Source organism: Bos grunniens, chromosome 4 (genome assembly GCF_055505025.1).
Source record: "Bos grunniens cultivar Pamir isolate PY7600 chromosome 4, Bosgru_T2T1.0, whole genome shotgun sequence".
NCBI lineage: Eukaryota > Metazoa > Chordata > Mammalia > Artiodactyla > Bovidae > Bos > Bos grunniens.
Genome location: NC_141168.1, coordinates 98,100,019 through 98,115,262, shown reverse-complemented (window position 1 = coordinate 98,115,262; position 15,244 = coordinate 98,100,019). Strand labels below are relative to the sequence as shown.

Genomic DNA, 15,244 nt, shown 5'->3' with positions numbered 1-15,244 from the left:
TTTTATAGTGATAAAGTCATGCTTTGTGTATGCTCAAAGAGAAAGAAACCAGTAACTTTCAGTTGTTTTTAGCCTTAAATCAACTTCAATTTCCTAACTTTAACTTATATAGAGGTTTGAAAACTTACGCATAGCTCAGAGCTGTTGCTGTCAGCAAAACATTCTCTATAAGGTACTGAGAGCTGACTTATATTATTATTGTTATTATTATTATTTTAATTACAATGTTGCACAACAAAGGGAATAAAGTTTTCCTATGAAATTTAACAAAGTACACATTTTCTGTAACTGAATTAGCTTAGTAATTTTATTAACATATATTAAGACCTTCTGGAAAAACTATATCTAGGCTATACGAGATCCAAATTTTATTTTTTTAACAAATATTTCTATTTTGCAAATAGATTCTAGATGAAATGCATTTATATATTGTCAATAAATGCTGAAAAATATAATATGTTTATTCCAACTGCTATCCCTTAGTCAGGTCCAAACAAGAAGTCTTTGTTTCATAGTTTAGAGTATTTCGTGGTACAAGAAAAAGATGGGCAGTAGCTCCCTTTTGCCCCCTCACAATGACTCTTGCTCAACACTAGAAATAGTATGGACTTCTGTAATTTGATGTCTAATTCTCAATTCCTCTTTTTAAAAAAAAAAAACAACACACAAATAATGAAGTTTTTAAGCCTTTTCTCCTAACTGCATCACATGGAGGAAAAAAAAAAAAATCTATGAGTACATATCCAATTTATGTTTGATTTCAAAAAGAAAGTGTAATTTTTGAAAAATAAAAATGAATGCATTGTAATAGCTTTGTATTGTGGGTGACATTATGCACATTGAGTAACAACATATCATTTAAAGAAATTCATGATAAATGATTTTGAATATAAATTTAGTATCAACCACTAAAGTTGAGGAGATACGATGATATCTCTGCTTTTCAGCAAACCTGATTATTAATGGAAGGTCACAGAAAACAAAAGGAAAAAGCTTATCTGCACAAGGGCATGAGGTAATAATAACCTTTAGAGTAGAAAAGTTATTTTTAGAGATACAACTTTGACTCAAGTGTCATGGCAGCATGAAATTTAACTTACATCACAACTGAAAAACATTCTGCCCTGATAGGGGCGAATCATTGTTGACATTTATCCTTAAAACTACTAACGAAAGGAAACCTCACGGACATCTAGACCAACATCAAAAATAACACTCAAAAGTTGCTATATATTTATATTAGCTACATATGAAATGTATCATTTCTCTCTAAGTTGTGTTAGCAGGTAAGCTTTAATGAGTAACTTTTAAAAATGTGAGCCTCTTTTAACTCACTTCTACATCCTTCTATTTCTGTCCTCCACATATAAAAGGTTCCATTTTAATGATGAATTACTAGGATACATTTCCTTAAAGCACCACTAAAAAAGCATGTTACCAAGATGTTATTAGAATGGACATTTGAACTCATTATTCCATGGATCAAATAATTGGAATTGCCTGTCAATGGCAATCTAATTCAAAAGTCAAAGAATCAATAAAGAGTTGTACATGGAAAATGACAACATAAGTAAGTGGCTTTGGCAAAATTTTAAATAAGCACATTCTCCATTTTTTAACTGCTACTGTGGCCACTGAAGACATAACCTTTTCAATTTTCTTCAGAATGAGATGTGATTAAAGTGTGGCATATATGTTTAAAAAAAAAAAAAAAAAACCTTGAAATTGCAATGTTAGTACTTCAAAAGTGATACTAATATAAAGTTATATTCTTCAAAAATATATTTTTGATCCCTGTTCAGAAATTGCGGTGGGGGGTGGGAGGATGGGGGGAATGGAAGTATGTATTTTTGGAGAACACTTTAGTGAACCGAAAAGACTGGTTCCAATCTCACCCTCAAACAAATCCTGCTTTATCTACCCCAAATTTTTCCTTGGACATACAACACATTTCATAATCTATAATAATCTACTTATGACTAATTCATGGTGCACTTTGGGTCTACTTTATAAAAAGTCTTATAGAAAAAAAAAACAAATTAAACCTGAGAGAATGTATTGTTTCCCAAGTATTTAGGGACTCTGATTATTTTTTTAAAAATTCCTATGACATATCAGAACTAACTTGACTTTCCTGTCTAATACATTTTTAGACCTGTTTAACTTTCCAATGGGATTCTTACTCAGGGGAGAATCTTGGTTAACTGCTAATGATCTTTTTTTTAAAGGGTCAAGATGCCTTAAATTCTATGGTATCCTTCTTAGAGATAAAACATTATGAAAAGAAATAAGTAAATGGTTCACAGTCTGACAGCTTGGCAATGTTTTAATTTCTGGATGTCCAGAAGGACATAAATGAACAGATCTAGCTACCAACGAATAAACTAATGTAACTTTGAGATCTCAGCTAATGTTGATCAAGATGTAGAATAAGTTAAAATGCTAATGCAAATATCATATAAAATTGCTAAAAATAAAAATAAATGTGCAGCCCATTAACAATAAAAAGAAAAATTCACCTTTCTTCTTACTATTAGATTTTTAAAAAATCAAGTTACTGTTAATGCTTATATCATCATAGAATTAAATTATTCTAAAATACAGTCTTATTCATGGTTTGTAAAAGGAGCCCACCTGGTTATTCAATAAAACACTCCAAGGATTAATCCCTGAACTTATTTAAGCTTATAAATTCTTTTCCAAATAAAAGTCCATGTTCTTTCAAATACATCAATCACTTCCTAGGTTTATTTTATAGAAAACTAAATCTTCAGATCCAATTTATAGGTTAAGTTAATTATCACAGGTAAGAATATTCAGCTCAGAGTTTTAAAATAAACTCAGATAAATTACCAAATCACTTATCTGAGTAACAAAGAAACAAAACAAGTCAAAAGTGAAACACTGCACTGAAACTGATTATAAAATGGTAAGAGTCTGTCACAGTTCCACATTTTTAAATTCCAGGAACAGAGTTGCTATGCATATTCAAAATCTGCCAGCAAGTGCACTGACTTGGAATCAGTGAGACTTAAACATCTTAAGAACCAACAAACCTTCCAGAACAATTAAAATAGATATTAGAAGGTATTTTGGAAAAGCGAATAAATTCCCTCATAAATGTAATGTTCTTACAACCTTCAACTCTGCAAAACTTAACAGACAAAAGTTCATGCAAGAGCCTCTGTGCAGATTTTTGCTGAGAAAGTTATGTTTGAATATATGGTTTATGTTGCAATAATAAGTAATCTATTGCAGTTTCATTTACAGAGACAAGCAAAATGACCTTTAAATATAACTAAAACTTTCATTAACATACAAGTACAGTGACTCTTTCAAAGGGCTCCTGGAAAAGCTATTATTTAACTTAAAAGCTTCATAAAGATTGTAGGAGCTCTTTGGAAAAACTAGGATATCAGCAACACAAAGAAACTTATTTTATATGCTAACAGCAATTTGATCAACTACAAGCAAGACCACCGAAAAACCACATCAGTCTGCCTCAAAGTAGCAACAGCAATGCTCAATTCCATTTTAAAGACCCTCTCTCTTCTTTGAACCATCTTTAAAAAAATCTGTTCCAAAAATTGCATGTTTCCCATATAATGTAAAGATAGAAATAACACAACTGTACTCAATGCTTAAATATCTATAATTTTCTCTTTGTGTTTCCCACAAGATACATAATATAATAAAATTATTTCACATTTAGCATAACAAATCCAAAGGAAAAATTTCAAATTATAGACACCAACAAAAGTCCCTCAGCATTAGACATATCTCAAGTTGCATAAAGCTGTACTGAAGCAGTATCCCCTTGTTCCTATAAAATAAAGTTTCACACAATAAAAGATACAATAGATGGCAACACAAAATGTTATCCAAAAGCAATCAAAATTAAAAGCAATGCCTTTAAATGTCTCCTTGCTACATTAAATAAATCCTAATACAAGCAACAAAATAGCAAAAGTCAATTTCAACAAACATCACATCATAGTAACACACAGAAACATTTTAAAAATCTTCCAATCCCCCTAAGATTTATTTTAAAGCCATAGATATCCTTAGCATTGGATACACACCTAACGTTCTGTGTTGTGAGCAAGGTGGAAAGAAGACACTTGCACTTAAATCTTGAAGCATCCCGTCCCGATGAACCCAGTGAAACTAATTTCTGCCATCAGAAAAGTCCTCCACCAGAACACCAAATAATGATATGCGCTGCTCTAAAGGAAACAGCAAGCCGGGTTCTGGCTCTAGGAGGTCTCTCGAGGTACAATAATATAAACCTGATCAATTGCAATTAAAATCTGAACAGAGGCTTAGAACTTGAAGTCTTGGTGCATTAGTTCTTGCCAAAAGCAGATGTGATTGTGAGCTGGAAGCAATTTCTCCTGGTAATTTGTGATGACACTGGGTAGTGCAGTCCCAGATTCCCCAAAGACAAACTCATCAGAGGCTCTAATGTATGCATGACACATGAGGTGGCTCTTTTAGAGCTCAATTAATTGGGCTGAACATTAAGACAGCAAGTTCAGGACTTTTTTTTTTTTTTTATCTTTCCCTTCTAGAGTTGCTTTTCCCCTCCTTTGAAAGCAATTTTTTGCCTTACCTTCTGCAAGCCATGTTTCCTGTAATTGACTTAGATCTTGAAAGAGTTCTAAAAAACAAGTCAAAGACATAAACAAAAGATTTGAAAACCTTTTAGGCGACATTAAATAGAAATGTTTGTCATGAAATTAGTCCTATAGATCAATTTAATTTGGGGAGAGGCATCAATAAAGAAATGAGGATTCATAACTTAATTATACCAACAATCCTGCCCATTTTGATGCCTACTAAGCAATGCTTCTCAGTGTCTTTTTTACCCCCTTTTAATACATAGCTTAATAAATAAGCCTAGAGACCTCAAACAACACACTTACAGTAGAACTCAAAAAGGTTGAGATGAAGGTGTGTCTATCCTCAGAAACTTTTTTTAAACATATTCAATTCTTGATAAAATAGTGTTAGGGGAAAAATCAGAAAGACTAAATAACATTTTATTTCTGTCTTCCAAATCTTCTATCAAAGATTTAACAGGACATGGTATAATTTTCAAAGTACTATATGTTTTGATGTTCAGTGCTTCAGAACTCAAAGGGACAACTATTAAATACAAGATTTTAGAAGAAAATTTGTACACTAATAGGTTTACAAAAGTAAATAGATAATTCCCAGGCACCTGCTTATTATCAAGTGCAAAACTGTGTATTCTGTCACTGGGGAGGGAGAGGTATGTGTAACTTATTCCTACTTATATGAAGATTTGAAGAAGTTTGAGAATTCAATATACCTAATCTAAATGGCAAACTGAACTTTGATAATTAAATCTAAGTTTATTAAGTTTATTATGAATGCCCCCATACGGCTGGAATAATTGATAACATATTGACCTCCTATCAATAGTTCATAGAAAGAATCTGCAACTTAATTTCCTAAATATGTATTATAATTATTAATTAGGTCTTAATTATGATTCATTGACCACTTAAAAGGCCTATAAACAAGGTATTATGACCATACCATGTGGTCATCAAAACCATCTCTGAAAAGTTTGGTAACAGTATATGTTTTAGTGTAAGGAGATGGGAAACCAAACAGTAACTTATATTGCTCAACTTCTAATGGAGGAGAAAAGAGTAATTAAGCTGTGCGCATAGCTGTCTAATTTGTTCCTCTGTGTTGGATATTTTCAAATTGTTACCTTAGTGTATAGGATTGCTTATATGCCATATGGACAAAGGTATTTAAACACAAAATGGTTAAAAGAAGGATGTCACTCTTATTATTTCCTTCTTTCATTAGTTTGTGACAGGGCCATAAAACAGCAAACTGTCACATCACATTAATTGCTCCAAATACAAGTCTTGCTTAAATGCAGTCATTTGAAAGTTTATTATTCTTAAGGTAAGACTGAATGCTTCTCTTCTTTATGAGGGTGGGAAGTACAGGTAAAGAGGGGGAATTCAGCTCTAAATCAAACCTCACCTTCTGAATCATGAGCCAGATCTCTGTTAATGAATTTTCTTTTCCTGACATTTGTTGGTTTCTCGTTACAATTTCTCCCACGCTGATTCTACAAAGGGAAAGATAAAATTCTTTTAAAAGAATGTAAACCTCAGATGTCACACAGACACACACACGCACACACACAGGCATACAGAAGTCTACTGGATCCTCTCCTTAAACAGAAAAATAAAAGTCCATGGTATCAATCCCAATATCCATTTTCTGCATTCATTTGACAGTGAAAGCATATGCTGAGAATTCAACAGCCAGGGAGAGTTGCTTCCCTGTGCGGATCTGAATACACTGTGTATCAGTCATAGATTCATGGTATCTCAGCATCAAAACAACATTAAGCAATTACACTTAAAGTCGTTTTTAGGCTAGATCGAAGCTAGATTAAAACACAGTTGAAGTTTATTCTCTCAGATAATCCCCTAAAAAAAGAACAAAAAGAGAGTGATGAAATGAAAAACATAAGAGAGACAATGAGAAAGAAGAAGAAGAAAAAAGAAACAAAACCCATGTAAACAAAAAAGTGTCAGCATTTGTCTCAACTTCATTCTTTTCAATGTGGCAGACAAACCCAGCCAAAAACTTTGAGTGCAGCAGCTGCTGCTGCCCTCCTTCTCTTCTTCCACTCATCTTGAGCACTTTAAACAGAAAAAAAGGGGGGGGGTCTTAAAAACAAAACTATGCCTTATCCAAATCACTGAAAGGTAAGCTCATTTTGAAGACTGGGCTTCTAGAAGCAGAGTCGCCCTACAGTGGCAACAAAGCAGATAAAGTATCTGCAGTCCCAACCCCCTTGCTCCCCCCCCACCTTCTCACTCGCCCTCCTCCCCCCTCTCCCCTCCGTCGGAGTCAAGTTTATAAACAGCAACTTTCGAACTGATCACTCACATTGGTGACCATGTAAGGCACTTGCTGGTCATAAAATCCATCCATTCTGCTGCTCTTCGCAAATCTCAGCTCAGTGTTTTATATTTTAAGCATCTAGCTGGAGATTTCCTCGGAATCTGGACTTCTATCAACCTAGAGGGGAACAAGATGGCTTTTAGGCTTTAAAAAAAAAAAAAAAAAAATCATGAATGAAGCTCTTGAATTTGCATAGCTAATTATCCTCCGACAGTCCCATTCACAAAAATAACCCTCCCTACACAGCCTCCTTCACCTGGATCCAAAGAGAGCCAAGAGAGTTCACAATTTACATATTTTCCTCAGTAGCAAAAATTCGAACAAGAGGCGATGTATTTATTTTCACTCTCGATGTTTCCCTGCGCGGTCGGTGTACCCCGGGCAGCTCTGATTCGCAAACGTGTGCAAAACTAGCAATGGCGATCAGCGAGACTTGCTTTGCACCTAACGGGACTAAAGAGACGGAGACACCTCTTTCGTAAGGATAGTTTTTGCAACCCACAACCATGCAATTATCTGGAGAGACATAAAAAGTTGTCGGAAAGACCCACCTGAAAGCCACGCTAGGCGAACGGCTGCAAAAAATTCCCTCCAATTTTAATAAAAACATTAATTATTGCCCAGCACTTCCCCCTTGGAAGCCGAAAGCGCCTCTGACAGAGCTCAATTCGGTGGTTTTTCCTCTACTTCTCCTCCAGGGGCCTCCAATCCAAACTGATGGATCGCTGCCTCCCATTGGCTCCGCGTCTCTTTCACAAGATCAGATTTCGGGCTGTCAATCAGGAGGCTCGCTGCCCCTTCTCGTGAATCTCCCGCGCCCCTCTGCCCAAGCTGGTGCTGTGCCTGCCGGCGCTGTGACCACAGCCTGGAAACTCCACAGAGCAAATCGGCTGCCGTCCTAACCTGCTGCTTATTGTTAAGGCGCCTGGGGACACCGAAGCCATGTGTATCGAGTCGCCAGTTCTCCTAACTGGTGTGTTTGGTCCACTATCGGACTGAAGCACTTTCCTAAAGCACTTTCGTTCGCGTCAGATACATACTCTGAAGCGCGATCTTCCAAGACCGTGGGTCCGTAGTCTCCTACCTCACCTTCCTCGAGATCTCCAGTCCCTCCACTTTGAACCTGATAAGGAACCCACCTCGCAATACAGCCTCGTTCCTACTAAGCTTTTGGCCCAAGTTCTCTTCCCGTTTTTCAACGCCCACCATCACCGTTATGATGTATCAAAAACATTTTTTTTAAAACGTCATCCTCAAGTCAGTCTTTCATGGGACAGTAAGATCTGTGGGGAAAGCTCTTAGGAGAAGCAGAGGAATTGCTTTTTAGAAGGGGTTGCGTTGGGAGGGGGAACTGAGAGAACTACGGAGCTATCTAAGTGAGGAAAAGTATAAAATGTGTCCCACGTGTGCACTCCAACTAGGTGTTTCGAGTCCCCAGTGGAGGTGGGGAGGGGCAGGGATGGGTTGGGGTAGCTCGGATATCCTAGGGACTCGCACATTTCCTGAGCTTTTGTTATGTATACACGGAGGCGGAGGGTGTCACTTACTGTACTTGACGCTTTCACTTCCTCTCCAGTTTTTAAACTGCTAGAGCCGGGAGTTGGTGGCGAGGGGAGAAGGGGGGTCGGGTTTCAAGGACAATGACTAGGACGTTAAAAAGGGAGGGCTGCAATTCTGAAACCACTTGCCTGACCCTCCAACCTGGCTTAGAGCTGTAAAGAGTCACTTAAGAAAGCCTCGGCCCAACCGGGGCTGAGAGGCCGCGGAATGGCACCGGGGACTCAGCGGTGTTAAAATTCATTTGTGATCCTGGTGGCGACCAGAGCTAAAGACCAAAGGAAATTTTCGGCAGCTGTTCAGCCCGTTGGGAAACGTGCTGCAATTCTCAATTTCTAATTCAAAGTTTTTCCTTAAATGGAACATTATGGAGCCATATTAAACTGCAGTATGAGTGCACAAGACGCAATTCCGGACCCATGGAAGTCAAGGGTCAATTTTTTTAATTAATAATAATAATATTAAAAACCTTAATACTGGGGAAACACCCAATAACTGTGGACAGCAAGGGCACACACCGTGAGTTCTTTAAAAGCAGTGAATCAGAGTTAGCCGGTCCTAAGGCGCGCACCTACAAGTATTTTAAGCGGGAACCGCACATTTACCCCGGCCAGGGAGAGGTTTGGGCGCAGCCTGGCTTCAAGGCCGGCACAGTGAGGCTCTCGGGTACTTTCCCAGGGTGCAATCAGGCAGCAAGCGTGCCCCGCCGCCCAACACTCCCGGGATAGCCCAGCCCCTCTAATCTGGGCAACAGTTTCCAAAGACCTTCTCTGCGCCTGGAGCCGGACGGGTAACCAGGGTAACAGGAGGGGGCGGAGCTTCGGGCTCAGCCCCCGCGAGGTTCTCTCCGCAGCCAATAACGTACCGTCTGTTCCCAGCCCATTGTTGTTTATTGCTGACCCCGCAGCGCTCCGCTAGGAGATTGGCCGCTTTAGGGAAGGAGGCGGAGCTTCTCCCTCCCTTGCACCCACCTTTCAGCTCCATTCACAAAATTCCGGCCTGTCTTGGTCACGTGGTGGGGGCGGGGAGCGGTGGGGGAAATGACACAACAAAGGCCCAAGTTTTCCAAACCACAAAACTTTTTTCTGCCTCGCTACCTCCTCCAAGCCCCGTCAACCAACAAATATTAGAAGATGAGGAAAAGTAGGCTTGGGTCTTGGAACATAAAGGGTGGGAGTTGGGGGTGGGGTGGGGGGAGTGCGGCGGGAGCTAGAAATCAAAGGAAGACTCGGGGTTAATTCCAGGGTACACTGCATATGAGAAGAGCTGCAAAAGAGGAAAGGAAGAGAATTTAAGGAGAGGTGTGAGAAAGCGTTAAAGACAAACTAGGAACTTTTGCTTGTTGCTGCAAGTCACTGCTTTTAGACTGACAAGCAGTAAAATGGATTTCAGTTTTTTCACAACATTCTGTAATGTTCATTTCTACCTTAGATGCATCCCATAGTTTATTAATTTTTTAAAGTTTCCTTTACGAACACTGCAGGCTTTCGCTGGCTGACAGTTTTAGTTTCCATTTCCCAAAACTTCACTCTTTCATAGGCACCCCAAAGCACTGCCGCTTCTCCCCACCTAGGCTGGATTGACCAACAGAAGCGGAGACTTAATCCTCGGATTTGATTACGTATTGCAGGGGCTCCATATTTCCCCCTTTGGATTCTTTAAACGAACTCAGCTTTTAACTGTGTGATCTTAACAGCAATGGAATATGATGATACATATTCAAGCCAGGCTACAGCTCAGTTTTGTTGAAAGAGTACACAGTTTTGAGATAAATATTTCTGTATAGCAAATGGACTATCAGACTATTCTCCCTCTTCTCTCTTTCTCTTCTGTCCTTTTTCTCTCTGTCCTTTTTGTGCCGTGATACTTAGTGAGACACTAGCTTGTAGTTTGGTTACTGTTTATCTTCTATGCTTGGCGCTGGGAAAAACCAGTAGACCCAGTGGCTGAAGACATTGAAAGGGCTAAAAATTCGTTTTTCAGAAAACATTACCATTGTGGAAAATGTCTACAGAGGCAGCTGTTCTATTCACAGAGGAACGTCCAAAGTTGCACAAAGTTTCCACTACTTTTAAAAGTGAGTCTTTAAACATCAGCTTAGTAAATGCCAGTTCTTCTTGAATGGAAAATTTCATTTTGGCAGGATTTCAGGCATAGAATGGCAGAGCAGAGGCCAAGAGGCTTTGACATTTATTTACTTCTATTTTGAAATTCCATTTGGGTTTTGAAATTAAAACTCTTGAGAGAAAGCCCATTTCTCTCCCCCCTCCCCCCATAAAAATCCATTTCTGAGGTTGGAAAGTTTTTAACTTGCATATAAAGCTATTTAAATCTTTATAGTTCCTTTGCTGTTATTTAATAAAATAAAAATCACTATTATTCTGGAGTTAACTTATTATAGCATTATACTGAAAATGCATGGTGGTAAATAGAGCACATTTCTAAAAGCAAAAAGAGAAACTAAGGGTACTGATTGATTCAATGGGTGAATATGATTGAAATTAAGTAAAATTTTGTCCAAATTGGGTTGATTATTAAGTAAAACAGTAACCTGTATAATTCTTTAAATACTTTTTATAGTGAATTGCTAATGGCCTAGTTTGCACAGAGCTACATCAAATAAATAAGGAAAAGATAGACTATTAAAATAGCCAAGTGGAGATAGGGATGAACAAGTGAACATAAAACTCAGAAACATATACCAGAATGGTGAAAGACAATTAGTGGCTATAGTGGGCTCCCTGTGGGAAGAGAAGCAGCGATCTGAGAAGAGGGTAGACCCTAGGAAGCAGGTAAAGGTGTCAATAAAATTAACACTGTATACAAGGTGTTAGCTTCCACTCTAACCTGCTATTCTCAGCAAGGATATATCTCCAAACTCCTCAAATAAAGAAAATGTAAACATGTGTTTTCTAAAAATATGCTTAACTGCATTGGAAGTCAGAACATTTTTCATTTAAAAAAAGAAAATTTTTAAATCTTTATTCTATCAAGAAGAAAAACAATTCTAATGTCCAGTGATGTTACTGTTGGGATAAGGACACTCATATATATTTCTGGTTGGAATGTAACTTTCTGCACCCTTTTTAAAGTAAATTTGCAGTATCTACTAGACCCTAAAATGTACAATATCTATTAGACCTTAATTAGATCCAGTAATCCTGATTTTTTAAATCTATAAAAATAAAAGCAATGTGCAAAAGGACATTTACTGAAGTATTATGTATAGAGGGGGGAATTTAGAAGCAACTTCAATACCCACCAATAAGGACATGGTTTTTAATACAGTATGGTCATTTCTTACTTTGGCATCCAATTATGGAGGTAATATATCTGTTAAAAAGTATGCTGTGTTCTTGGTTATCAAACTTGAGATTACATAAGAAACTCCTTGTTAAAAATTCATGTTCCTCGATGGATCCATAGAGTTTCTGATTCAGTAGACCTGAACTGAAGCCCAGCAAGCACATCACATGAAAATTCTGTGCAAGGAATTTTGTTGTAGTTGGCTTCTGAATCAATCTGGGGAAACCCCAGGTTGGACCTCTACCAGAAGTCCAAAGGGAGACCTGCGATGTTTACTCGTTCGGACATGGTTCACTTGACCCACAAGATGTTGACACACTTGGAAAATTCAATGTCAACACGTAAAGTTTGTATTTCCACTATTGCTTGGCAAATCAGAGGATATGATAACACTGAGACCAAATTCCCACATAGCAGCCTTCAACTGGAGCCGAATCCCACTTCCCCCTTGTGTACAGGAGCATGGGTATCAGTTTTGCTGTCGTCCACACCTCTTCCCTAATTCCTGTTTTTCTTATTTATGTTACCTACCTGATCCCTGCAAGTATTGGCCTGTGTAAATCCTGCTTTACATGTGACATGCTGTTGTTCAGTCGCCCAGCGGTGTCCGACTCTTTGTGACCCCATGGACTGCAGCAAGCCAGCTTTCCTGTCCTCACCATCTCCTGGAGCTTGCTCAAACTCAACGTTCATTGAGTTGGTGATGCCACCCAAACATCTCATCCTGTGCTGTCCACTTCTCCTCGTGCCTTCAACCTCTCCCAGAGTAAGGGTCTTTTCTAAGGAGTTGGCTCTTCATATCAGGTGGCCAAAGTATTGGAGCTTCTTCAGCTTCAGCATCAGTCCTTCCAATAAATATTCAGGACTGATTTCCTTTAGGATTGACTGCTTTGATCTCCTTGCAGTCCAAAGGACTCTCAAGAGTCTTCTCCAACACCACAGTTCAAAAGCATCAATTCTTTGCCATATGTGACATAGCATATTAAAAAATAAAAGCAAGGGACAGATACAGAATATCATATATTGTTTTGTTCTAAAGGAAAAATAGTGAGCATAAAGATGCCTATATATACATATATGAGACATGTGTATATATACTTATACACTAGTGTTACTCAACATTTTTTTATTATTACCCCCCAAAGAGCCTTTGTGGATATTTTTTATTCCTAACTTCCCTCCTATTAAATTTTGATATTATGGATACACTATTTATCTGTTTATATCCTGTAGTCCTTTGTAAGATCACAAATTAGTGTAACACTAGCATCCATCCTTCCAAGAACCAATTTTCAACACTTGGGGCAATATCAGCCCCACTGCCAATCTATAATGTATAGTGTATATACCTATATTTTTCTCTTTCTATAAGTATTGAATTTACCCAGAAATATTGATTTTTATCATCTAAAAGAAGAATACACAGCCTATCTCTTACTATTAGTTACATGTACCTACAGGAAGTCTGATTAGAGTTGTGATACAAAAGATCTTTACATTTTTCTTTTAGCAAGTGGAATGGTTTATTACAACACGCACATATCATGGTCATTTTTAGTCCATATAAGGGATGAACACATTAGCAGTTTATAGTTAGTTTTGTAAGAACCACAGAACTTTTCACATAGAATAACGATATATCTAGATAGTCATGAATCTTAACTTTGAGTGACTTGTAAATTTTGAAATAAATAATGAACAAAGAGCAAAACATAAATCCTTTACCTTTCTTTGGAAAGAGGACCACTGGCATTTCCTCTAGATTTGAAGGCATGGCACTGATAACTTTAAACAGTAAAGTGTCAGCAGAGGTCACCAGTCTCTATCCTCATAGTTGTTTTCTGGCCCACCGTGGGAGATGCAGGTGTGGTGGAGGTGCTTTCCTCAAATATAAAAGACAAGTTAGTGAAAAAGGGATTCTCAAGGTCCATTTTAGAAATGGAATTTTATTCTCCTGGGACACAACTTGATTTAGAACAATCTAATGACTAACAAGTTAATCATTTTATTATCAATGTTATTACACATTGGGAAGAGGCTTTCAAGATGGGCTTTCCAAAGTACTTTCTGGAAGTATAGCTTTCTTTCTGGAAGTATAGTTTGCTTTTTTACTCCAAGGTAGAATTAGGAGCATTCCTTCCTGTGGCCTCTCAGAGCTGGCATTTTTTGATAGCTCTAAATACTGTGTAAATGTTAATTACCATCCTTCATTCAATAAACTTCTTCGTACTGTGATTACAATTGCGTTCTCAGCTACTGGCATATAGAAGGTGTTGTAGGATGAGTGAACCAGTGAATGGACACCATGCTACTGAATTGCCTTATTCTACAAATATAAATGCATTTCAAATATTCCCTAAGCAATGTTGTAGGCAGTGACTGTTCTGAAAACAAACCAAAATTTACTGGATAGTTGAAAAGGACTGACTGCTGCTGCTGTTGCTAAATCGCTTCAGTCGTGTCCGACTCTGTGCAACCCCATAGACGGCAGCCCACTAGGCTCCTCTGTCCCTGGGACTCTCCAGGCAAGAACACTGGAGTGGGTTGCCATTTCTTTCTCCGATGTATGAAAGTGAAAAGTGAAAGGGAAGTCGCTCAGTCGTGTCCGACTCTTAGAGACCCCATGGACTGTAGCCCTCCAGGCTCCTCCATCCATGGGATTTTCCAGGCAAGAGTACTGGAGTGGGTTGCCATTGCCTTCTCCAAAGGACTGACTACCTGCGTACAAATGGCTTTTAGATAAAAATTCTTAAAATTATCATCAAAAAGAAAATTAAAAGATGCACTGAGCTAAATATATTTCTCCTATGTATTGGTTTCTTTTATTTTTGACACAGATAAACATTCTTTGTGATTTCTAAGGATCTGATATGTGACCAACAGCAAAGTATCTGAATTATATAATTCAGAATCATAACCTGTACCACTGTGACCTTTCTTTCATTTTTAAGCACATTAAATAAAGAGTTTGATGCTCTTGAGATCCCTTATGAAAGAAGTCCCCTAAGTTTATTATTTTTAGTCAATGACTGTGTTAAATAAAATCACTCATAGGACAATAAAAAGTTGTGTAGTGAAAGAGGATTTGGCATCAGACAGTCATGGACATGAATGGTGGCTCCAACAAAGGCCAAATTGCTTCATCTCTCTGAGTCTCAGTTGCCACATCTATGTAATGGATATAAAACCTATCTTCCAAAATTGCTATGAGGAAGAAATGAGCTAATGTATTCAAATTGCCTCTCAGAGTTGGTACTCATAGAAGTTGCCTTTCATGTCCTGTTTATTAGAGCTTCTCTCTGACATCAAACAATAGATTCCGCCTCTCTGGGTCAGTCCTCCTTGGCCTGAGGTCACAGATCTATCCCTATGACCTTCCAGCTAACTTTTAGAATGGTCCTTAATACATGGGACT

The 15,244-nt window shown here is 37.9% G+C and overlaps 1 protein-coding gene across 5 annotated transcripts in view; it reads right to left on the bottom strand.

The window, feature by feature from the left end:
- The window catches only part of ETV1 (ETS variant transcription factor 1), a 97,874-nt gene extending 88,523 nt beyond the window's left edge, over positions 1–9,351 (bottom strand). The window contains exons 1-5 of one of the 5 annotated variants that reach the window (XM_086398579.1): positions 7,518–8,459; positions 7,223–7,419; positions 6,952–7,083; positions 6,031–6,118; positions 4,613–4,660 (exon numbers count right to left, since the gene is read on the bottom strand). In XM_086398579.1, coding sequence (XP_086254705.1) covers positions 4,613–4,660; positions 6,031–6,118; positions 6,952–6,996 — 181 coding nt within the window. In that variant the 5' untranslated portion in view covers positions 6,997–7,083; positions 7,223–7,419; positions 7,518–8,459. Of the gene's footprint in view, positions 1–4,082; positions 4,440–4,612; positions 4,661–6,030; positions 6,119–6,606; positions 6,803–6,951; positions 7,084–7,222; positions 7,420–7,517; positions 8,460–9,041 lie in introns of those variants that run through there. The other 4 variants (XM_086398580.1, XM_086398581.1, XM_086398578.1 and 1 more) reach the window with 4 other exon arrangements.
- Between the last annotated feature and the right edge of the window lie 5,893 nt (positions 9,352–15,244).